This window comes from Barbus barbus (genome assembly GCF_936440315.1).
Source record: "Barbus barbus genome assembly, chromosome: 1".
NCBI classification, from domain to species: domain Eukaryota; kingdom Metazoa; phylum Chordata; class Actinopteri; order Cypriniformes; family Cyprinidae; genus Barbus; species Barbus barbus.
In genome coordinates this window covers 37,323,694-37,334,136 of record NC_136729.1, presented here as the reverse complement: position 1 = coordinate 37,334,136, position 10,443 = coordinate 37,323,694, and the positions used below count along the sequence as shown (strand labels likewise).

The 10,443-nt window shown below is 34.5% G+C and overlaps 1 protein-coding gene across 1 annotated transcript; it reads left to right on the top strand.

The window, feature by feature from the left end:
* Window positions 1–1,362: 1,362 nt before the first annotated feature.
* Window positions 1,363–5,344, top strand: LOC306876543 (oligosaccharyltransferase complex subunit ostc). The gene is made up of 4 exons (XM_079427822.1): window positions 1,363–1,641; window positions 2,048–2,141; window positions 2,346–2,543; window positions 4,871–5,344. The coding sequence occupies exons 1-4, from the start codon at window positions 1,503–1,505 to the stop codon at window positions 4,887–4,889; spliced, it is 450 nt and encodes a 149-aa protein (XP_079283948.1). The 5' UTR covers window positions 1,363–1,502; the 3' UTR covers window positions 4,890–5,344.
* Window positions 5,345–10,443: the final 5,099 nt, after the last annotated feature.

Below are 10,443 nucleotides of genomic sequence, written 5' to 3'. Positions count from 1 at the left end.
AAGCGGATTGTCTGAAGGAAATCCAAACCTACCCCAACCTTCTCTGCAGTCGTTGGATGCTGATGAGTCTACTGTTGGTCGAATTTGTTCCCCCCCCCCCTCTATTAAACATAATGATCGACATGTTAGGGCTCTTTTTCAAAGGTCTCTAGAACTCCTATTATAACTTTGTGGAATAGTTGTGTTGATGGTCAGATATGGCATAAAATACCTCATAAATATTTAATAACAAATAAAATAAATTTATTTAAAACTCATTTACAATTATAAGCCTCCCTAGCAATATTACATTGTAAACGGATTTAACTGTCTGTTGTTGTTTGCTAAATTTTTGGGTAACAATACCCAGCTTTCAACTTTGTTTTGAAATTGTTTTATTATTACTATTATTATTATTAAGGGAAGTTTATATGTGCATATCCTAGAGACCCCTTGATTTTGACCGAGGGAGCGAGTCAGACCACAATGCAACACGACTATGACGTCATCGCAGATCGCGTTTATTTTATCCCCACACCTCTATAATATATATAAATTATTTATTTATTAATCATTATTATTAGTCACTCTGGTCCACACTCCAGTATAGTAGGTGGCAGTAGTGCACCTTAACGTCGGATGCCACCCGCCATAAAACAAGAAGCAGAAGAAGAAAAAGGACGTTTCAGTTCAGCAAGGGTTCCGCCAGTAGTTTTTTATTTATTTATTTATTATTATTATTATTAAATGTCATATTACAGCCAATGAATAACAGCAGTCATTCCAACATATTGTATAGAAAAATATTAAACATAGACTACAATATGTAAAATATGAGAACATACATACAAGAAATAAAATAATTAACAATAATAATTTAAAAAAAAAGAAAAAAAGAAAAGAAACGAAAAGAAAAAAAAGAAAAAGGTACGAGACAATCATACAAATAGCGTAAAAGATTCACATATAGACGTAGTGCGTTTTGCTTTACTATTTTCAACCCAAGTAGTAACTCAATGTAATGTTTCATATCTATCTGAAATAACAAAAAATTGGGTTTTCCTTTGGCCCATTTCTGTTTATGTATATGGTACATAATCAAATAAAGGTCACATTTGGTGGTAATCGTTCTGTATTAAAATAGAAAAATAAACTTTCATGCCTAAATATTTACAAAGGAGGCCTTCCAAATCTATCCAAAACATTTGACTACAAATGCAATTAAAAAATAAGTGGACAGCATCCTCCCTCTCTCCTCCACAGAAATCACAATTATCATCCACATCACTTCGAAAACTAAGAAAAAGTGTTTTAGTAGGGTACACCAGATGAAGTATTTCAATGGGTTCCGCCAGTAGTGGGCACTCATGCAATCTAATCAATGACGTACATCCGAGTAAAGTGAGTGAAGGGCATAAAAAAACAGCCCTAACCTCTCCAGCCTCTTCCTGTACACGTCGCTCTACGGCTAATGTGACGTATGCAATAGCCGGGCAGCCACAGGAGTAGGACTCAATTAAACCATGGAGACTCTCTTCAGCCTACCGTTTACTGTACTGGAATGTCCGAACATCAAACTTAAAAAACCGTCATGGCTACATATGCCTTCTGCAATGACTGTATATGCCGTCGTGATTGTTTCATATTTTCTCATTACCGGTGGTAAGAATTTTAAAGCCATCTCAGGCTAAACTAGCATTCAGCTAACCCTTATCCTGTTGCGTGTATGCACGCGCTTCTGCATAATATTTTATCTACAAGTACAACTATTTCTCGTAGTTTAATATGAATACGCATGCTTTCGTGTTTTGTTATATAATCATACGAATTAGCCTGCTCTCTGTGACAGTGCTGTTATCAGTAATACATCTCAAATTATATTGCACACCGTAGACAGAATGAGTTACTCTTCTGCTCCTGCATATTACATGAGTAAGAATGAAACGGAAGCTTATTATTTTCTTATGTAAATAGCTAGATAAATGCTTTTAAGTGTGCCAACTCTGTCTCTGAATGATTGACCCGTACTGTGATCAGTAGCACTGCTGTAATCTTTTAATCCCTTCAGGCATCATATATGATGTGATCGTTGAACCTCCAAGTGTCGGATCAATGACAGATGAACACGGCCATCAGAGGCCAGTGGCTTTTCTGGCGTACAGGTAAATGTTTTGATACGACTGGTCATCATAAAATCAGCCAGCTGGTGGCGCTTTAGATGTACTTGAGGCATCTTGCCGTTTTTACTTGTATAGTAAACAATAATTGAAACAATTATATATCTTATAAAATCCCAGTTATTGAATCAAAGTCTCCAAACTGTAACGTGGAAGTGTAGTGCTGAATGATTGTATTCTCTTTTAAAGAGTGAATGGGCAGTACATTATGGAAGGGTTGGCCTCCAGCTTTCTCTTCACCATGGGAGGCCTTGGCTTCATAATTCTGGATCGATCTAATGCGCCCAACATTCCCAAGCTCAACCGTTTCCTTCTGCTCTTCATTGGCTTTGTCAGTGTGCTGCTGAGCTTTTTTATGGCCAGAGTCTTCATGAGAATGAAACTACCGTAAGTCACTTAACTTTAAACGTTATTTAACCTATTTGTATATTGTATTACACACTACCAGACCGAGGTTTGGACACACTGCTCATTATTATTATTATTATTATTATTATTATTGGGTAGTTGACAAATAGGGAGTAAAAAATGTTGTTGTTATTTTTGTAAAATACCTTTTTTGAAAAAGAAATGCATATATTTATGTAGTGTGAAGTCAGATCTTTGAGAAAATATAAAGGGTCACTAACTTAATCAGTTTTTTCACTGCGTTCTTTAACATTTTTTTACTGAACTGCACTATAAATTTGTCCTATGGTGTGACATAGCAAAAAATTAAGGGAAAACAAAAAACTCATAATACATAAGTAGCATAAGAGAGATTTATCTCCATTGTTAGACACTTATTTTCTTATAGCGCTATTTATTTAATATGAAATTATAATTAACATAATTGTTTTCCTCATGACTTGTTGGACAATTTCAAGACAAACTTTGCTGTCATTTGTTCAAAACTGCTGAAAATTATACCATTTTAAGTTGAGTGATATTTGGTTCTTCCGTACTGGAATACTTAACTTTTTTTTTTTTTTTAAGATATTTTGAGGTTAAAACAAATCTGTGGTTCTTTTATGTGTGTCACACCATAGGACATTGTCACACTAAAGGACAGAAATGGTAGTTATTAAATTATTTCTATTTAATTTTGAACATGTCAAAGGAGAAGGAAAGTTAAATTTTGATACAAACAATATCAACATGTATTTTAAACAAAACAAAAAATAATTTATCAACAAAATTCAGTCTCTCATACCCCTTTTCCACCAAGGCAGTTCCAGTGCTGGATCGGAGCCAGAGCCTAGTTTCAAACCGGTTCTTTGTTTTTCGACACTCAAAGCACCAGCTCCGAACCAGGAAAAGCGGTTCGTAAGTAGCACCACAACATTGCTGGGCTAGAAGGAAGAACCGCTTGCGTCAGGAGCTGGGGGCAGGGTTACCGTGACCAACAAGACGAACAGAAACTTGGACCGCCATATTTGAAATGGCAGCTAAACGCTAACACGTTTGAGTCGATCTGCGTGGAGCTGATGCACCTCGAACAAGCCTGTTGTGCCGCGCTACCGAACTGAAACATGAAATGTATTGTGACGTAAGACCTGGCTCTGTATTGTCTCTCTAGCCTGTGGAAAAGTAACCGGTTCTTAAAGGGCTCGCCAGTCGAACCAACTAAGAACCGGCTATAGCACTGGCTCTGAACTAGCACCTGGAACTGCATTGGTGGTTGCTTGCAGTTTCTGTTCGTCTTGTTGGTCACGGTAACCCCGCCCCTGACGCAAGCGGTTCTTCCTTCTAGCCCAGCAATGTTTTGGTGCTACTTACGAACCGCTTTTCCTAGTTCGGAGCTGGTGCTTTGGGTGTCGAAAAACAAAGAACCAGTTTGAAACTAGGCTCTGGCTCCGAACCAGCACTGGAACTGCCTTGGTGGAAAAGGGGTATGGTGTGACATCTTTGTCCTCCGGTGTGACCGTACAGGTGTCACACCGGAGGACATTTTCTGTCACACCGTAGGAGGTTTCAACCTTTTTCTGTCAATTAATGACCTTGCTATTCCAAGCTAATCTGTCATTAGCGGTTAACAAGATACAGTTTTTAATTACAAAAAAAATTATTTAGGGGTGTCACACTAAAGGACAACAAAACGTAACACTTGTAGTGGTTCCAAAAAAATTAATATTTGAATAATTCTGAGACAAAAAATGTCCATGTGCTGATGTCATGGGCTTCACAGGGGGCTTCAGTAACATGGCCATGAATGGGTCCTTCAACTAATTAAGTTTTCTCTGGAATTGGCCGATTTAAAATCGGGATATGATAACGATTTACTAAAATAGACACTTGTACAATTATGATGAAGGTATTTATTAACATTATCTTTTTTTTGTTAATAAAAGTTAATGTAAATAAAAAGTTAATTTATTGAACCATGCTTGAGACAGTCACACTATAGGACAATTTTGAGATTTGGCTCAAAAATTAAGAGAGAAAAATCAAATAACACTACAGCTTTTATAACAACAGGTCCATGTAGGACAAAGAAATGTTTAACTATTTACTGCATTTTAAATAACAACAATATTATATTCATTTTTGTCTTGTGGGACAGTGAAAATGCCATGCCATGTCAACAACCCTATTATTATTATTATTATTCTCAGTGTATTCCAGAGAGATAAAAGCAATGTTTTAGCACTGTTTCTTTAAAGCTGTATACATGTATACCTATCTTTGATGAACTCTCTGTTTCTAATGATTATCTGAATGTGTTTGTCTTGCAGTGGTTATCTTATGGGTTAAAGCTGTAATATTGCAAATGCTACAGGCAGAGATGAAAGAGAACATACAGAAAACCATGTTTCAGTGCCAAGGACTACAGTCTCATTCAAAGTCTGATCAATTATTTCCACTGGAGGAATTTCCAGAATAAAATTGTCTAGTAGGACTCTTACCTTAATGGTTCATGAAAATGTGCTAAATTTACTTTTCATCATTGAGAACTTTTCCTCATAAAAAGTCCACAGGATGCTCAATATTATATTGGTATAATCCATTATGCATATCTCCTTACACCTGTTATTTTGTAGACAGCCTGTTCATAAATGTGGCTGCTTGATGTGCAGTTTTTTTGTTTTCTATAATAAATAAATACTTAAATTCAAATGTTTTGTTTTCGATTATTTTAAAATTAATACTTTTATTATTTTATAACAAAAATGAATTGCTTATTTACAATAAAATCCTCTTAAATTTATAGAATACTGTAGATTTAAAGTCTCCAATGTTATGTTTGCAGTGAAATGCATTTTACAAGGTATTGAAATCAAATTGCATCTTACCATAATAATATGTGGGTTATATACAGGGGTGCACATAAGTGGTCCGCATGCGTGGCCAAAATAAAAAATGTGCTGTGTAAATGAGTTCTGACAGCGCATTTGCGTACCAACATGGATGATGGCTGTTAATGCACAATTACCATTTTAGATCGACAAACTGTACTGTATATGATTAATATTCAAACTGAAAGCATAATCTAGGCCAGGCGCTGCCATTTTCAAAGCAAAACTGTGGAGGTGTTCGCAATGCCATACTATCATACTACTCTTACTATATCTGCAGTATCCAGTGTGTATGCTGTGCATAGTATGCTAATTTTCTGTATGCATGGAATGCCCAGATTACCTGCTACATTGGCTGAAATTTGATGTATGCATCTGAAGACGCTGCATGAGATACTGTTTCCCAGAACGCAACGCGCTCCATGTGACGTTTCATCTTCAAACGCGTGAGTGAACTGTAGGCAGGGAATAGTAATTATAGGTTAAATGGAAGACTTGAAAATATACGTATGCATATACATGTAAACTACAAACTATCACTGTGTATCTAAAAACCTAGTAGGACATAAATTGTACTTTAATGTCTGCGGCACTTTTCCGATCAAGTCAAATGACGTCACCTTTGTCTCTAGCACTTTGATTGTTTCAAAGATATTAAGTAATAATAATATTGCAGCAATATAATATATAAATAAAAATAAGATTTCAGTTATGCAAACAGAATTCAATTCCCCTGTCAAGCAGATCTAAAAAGAAACGGAGTGTACTCTAAGGACAAATAGACCAATTTGTTGACAGAGGCTATTTACATAAACTCTGCGCACCAATGCCTGGCTGCGATAAACAGCACTGAAAAAGACACGTGCATTTCCGTAGTATAAGTTGTGCAGTGAGTAAAAGATGTGAGATTTTGACGAGAATGAGATCGACCCAAGTTCAATTCTAGCTTTTGCCAAACTTGTGCTTCTCCTTTTCCAATCACATATCCGATCAGAAAGGCATTTATTTTCAATAAAAATTAAGTAAATATTTGAATTGTGGAAATAAAACGCCTAATTAATAATAAAGTGTTATGTATGCCTAGCTGTAGGTAGGTTTTTGTCTCAAAGTGGCATTAATCTAATAAAATTTATATATATGACAGTTTACACTCAATGTTATTGCATACTGTTTTATAATGTACTACAGTATTGAAGTAGCCTATAAATATCTGCCACCTAACTACTATTTACACACCTGTTGCTAAAGAAAATGTTATTTTAGTGTAAATAGAATTTATCATTATTTGCCCTTAGTCTAACTAGAATATATGGCTTTTTCCACATAGGGTAAAATATCATTGTTCAGTTAAAGACCGCTCGGTGTTGATTCAGTTCTGTCCAATATGTAAAGTTTATCAATTATGAAATGAGTTAAATTGGACAATATAGCATTGTTTACTAGTATGAAGCCTTAATAACAAGCCTTTGTAAAAAGAATGGTTAGCACATTTGTTTATAAGGTAACAACCTTGACAGATGTGCAGTAAGCAGAAGGCAAGTATGCCATTTGATTTTTGATTTTACGTTTGAAAGAGGTAAAAATTTAAATAATAATAATATATGCTAAAATATTAGCATTATTTTTAAGTTTACTATAAAATAATTGTATTTGTATGTAATACTTTTTATTTAAAAATTAAATAGTATTATCACACTTTTTTATTAAATAAAGCGCAATAATATTATCACTATTATTAATTATTTTTTTTTATAGTTATATTTTATGGGTCACACTACATGCCGTGGCCCATGTGAGGACCAAACCAAATTCACCAGGTTCTCATTTGAGAACCAGGCTGAAAGTTATGTGCACCCCAACTTTGCCTTTTCCAAATACCCACACTTGTGGCCTTGGCCACTTGAGAGCGCATGCGCGCAACAGGAAGTAATGCTACCTTCACGTGCTATCGGAAATGTCCTATTTCCCACTTATGAAGTCGTGATTAGGAGCGTGTTGTATTCAAGTGCTTTAATGTTGGAAAGAATAAAATGTAGCATCCCATTGGTTGACAATCATATAAACATTCACCGCACTATTACACTCACTATTACAACCACAAAAAAATGGTTCTTTAAAGGTTCTTTACATGCAGTAATGGTTTTATTTAGAACCATAGCATTCTGAAGAACCCTTTTATGCCGAAATGGTTCTTTGTTAGAGTTTAGGGTTATTTGCCCCCCGCCCCCTTGTTTTTCAAATCTGTAACTGTCAAATCACTTCATTACTGATTTTCTGGAGTTCAGTGATCCAACTACAGACTTTCAACACACTCTCAACAGGTAAATGATTTCATTCTTAAATTTAAATACAATTTTAACTTTAAAATTGTAACCAGTCTCCAAACAAACATGTTCTTATCTTTTTTTTTTTTTTTTTTGGTCACCTGTAGCCTAAGTGTGTGCAGCTCTGCTAAGCTTTGGAAGCTTCTCTCCTCTTCTCCACTAAGTAAACAATGACATGACAATGAATTTATAATTCATATTGTTAGACTTTTTAAATTATTACTTCGGTTTATGTATAAACATACCCAGTCACAAAAAAAATATTAAAACTATCCCATGACTTTTTATTACTTTTTTCTTTTAAGATTGTGAAGGGCTCACATACTGTCCATTTTTGCTTTTGGCCTTCATAAACATAATTGTTTTTACACACTGTAACTCTAAACTCAATTGTGTATTTCAGATGTATCACATCCTACAACCTCATCATCTGCAGAGAAAACTCACCACTTAATCACACCAAAATAATGGACTTAAAGGCATCATATCGATTGAAATGTGATTTGTTTCACTGAAACTTGGTCTTCATCACATCTATTTTTTGTTCTTATTTTGTGTTTTACATCTTTATGTATTTATTCATGTTCATTGTCAATTGTCATTCATTAATATATTCAGCTAATAACTGTTGTTATGAGCACTGAAAATTTTGCATGTCAATGAAAACATACTTAATTCACACAACATGCTGCTGTTGTGGTTATTGATGTTGTTGTTTTAATGTGAAACCCTAATCAAGGCTACACTCGATGCATCATTAATGATTTTCTGGAGCTCAGCCATCCAACTACACAGACTGTCAACACTCTCAACAGGCAAGTTATTTATTTCTTAAAATGTCTATAAATTATAACTTTCGAATGCTAATTGGTTTTTCTATGTCTTTTCTCGTTTTAGTTTAAGAGAACATGTACGTGTGACCAGCTCTATTCAGTTAAGGATATTCTCCTCTTCTTCACTAAGTAACAAAGATACTGAATTTGATCCATTTTGTAAGATATTTTTATTACTAGGGTTTATGCATAAACATACCCAGCTATCCCTTGACTTTATTTTACTTTTTACTTTTAACATTGTGAAGTGCTCACATGCTACTTTTGGCCTTCATAAACAATTGTTTTCACATAAACAAATGAAATGAGACACATTGTATATCTAAACTCAATTGTGCATTTCAGATGCTACAAACCTCATCATGCAGAGAGAAACTGCCATTCAATCACACCAAAATACAGATAATGATTAACTTAAAGGCATCATAGAGGATTGTGAAGATATTTTACTGGAGCTTGGCCTTCAATATACACTTTTATGTTCTATTTTGTTTTACATTTTTAAGCATTTATTTATGTTCAATGTCCATTGCCAGTCATTAATGTATTCTACTAATAACTGTTGTTGGAACAGTGTCATTTTTGCTACAATTTCACGTCAATAAAAAAAACAAATAATAATTGACACATTTGTTGTTGATTTTATGTAAAACCCTGATAGACACTTATATTACATTTACATTTATATTTATTCATTTAGCTGACGCTTTTATCCAAAGCAACTTACAATTGCTATATATGTCAGAGGTCGCACGCCTCTGGAGCAACTAGGGGTTAAGTGTCTTGCTCAGGGACACATTGGTGTCTCACAGTGGATTCGAACCCGGGTCTCTCACACCAAAGGCATGTGTCTTATCCACTGCACCATCACCACCCATAATGTAATATCTTATATTATAAGATATTACAAGTATATTATAAGATATAAGATGGGTAAAGATGGATTAAGACCAGGCAGATAGAGGGGTACAAAAAACAATATTAATAAATAATATATACAAATAATACTAATATTAATGATATTAACATACTAATGTTAATGAAAAACAATCATTAAAAAGGTTATTTATAACACCATTAAGGTCCTATATAGCATTTTCAAAGCATGGTTCTGTGTGGAACCCTATAAAAAAGGTTCTATTTAGCACTAAAAAGGATTCTGCTATTGTTACAAGCCGACAAAAAAAAACTGTTTTTCTGGTACTGTTTAGAACCATTTTTCTTAAGAGTGTACCTGCAGTTTGCTGACAAATCTGGAATTTTGGTCAAATACATGCTTATTTCACTGCTTATAAAACATACAATATGCTTCGAATGATTGTTCACATCTAGCCTATAAACACTACTTTAGCGACAAGACAAAGGGATGTAGTTGTTGTGAGAACAGCATTGACGGCACCGATGGTTGTCCCCTCCACCATGTTTAAAGTTTATGACCCGCCCAACTCAGAAACTCGGGTATCAAAATTATTTCCGGATTTCCCAGTACTAAATACCCAGCAAGTTTTTGGTTCCCATTTGGTTATTTTTTTGGGAACCAAATACTAACGTTAGGGAAACTTTCTTGTTGGGTTGTTTTTTTGTAACCATAAAATAACGTTCCCAGAACGTTGCAGGGTGGTTATTTTTTAAATAACCTAAAAAAATAATAACTTATGGAGAACAATGGTTAGTTTTAGGTTCTTTTTATAACCCTGTAAAACTATATTTCCAATGAAAATGTTGCAGATGTTTTTTTGTGTAATGACCTATATAGAGCCCTGAAATTCGTTTAATGTTGCATTTATTAAAATACAGAAATTATATCAATCAAAACCAGTTTTAATTTATAATATTAAGCCAGGATAAGCAGGGA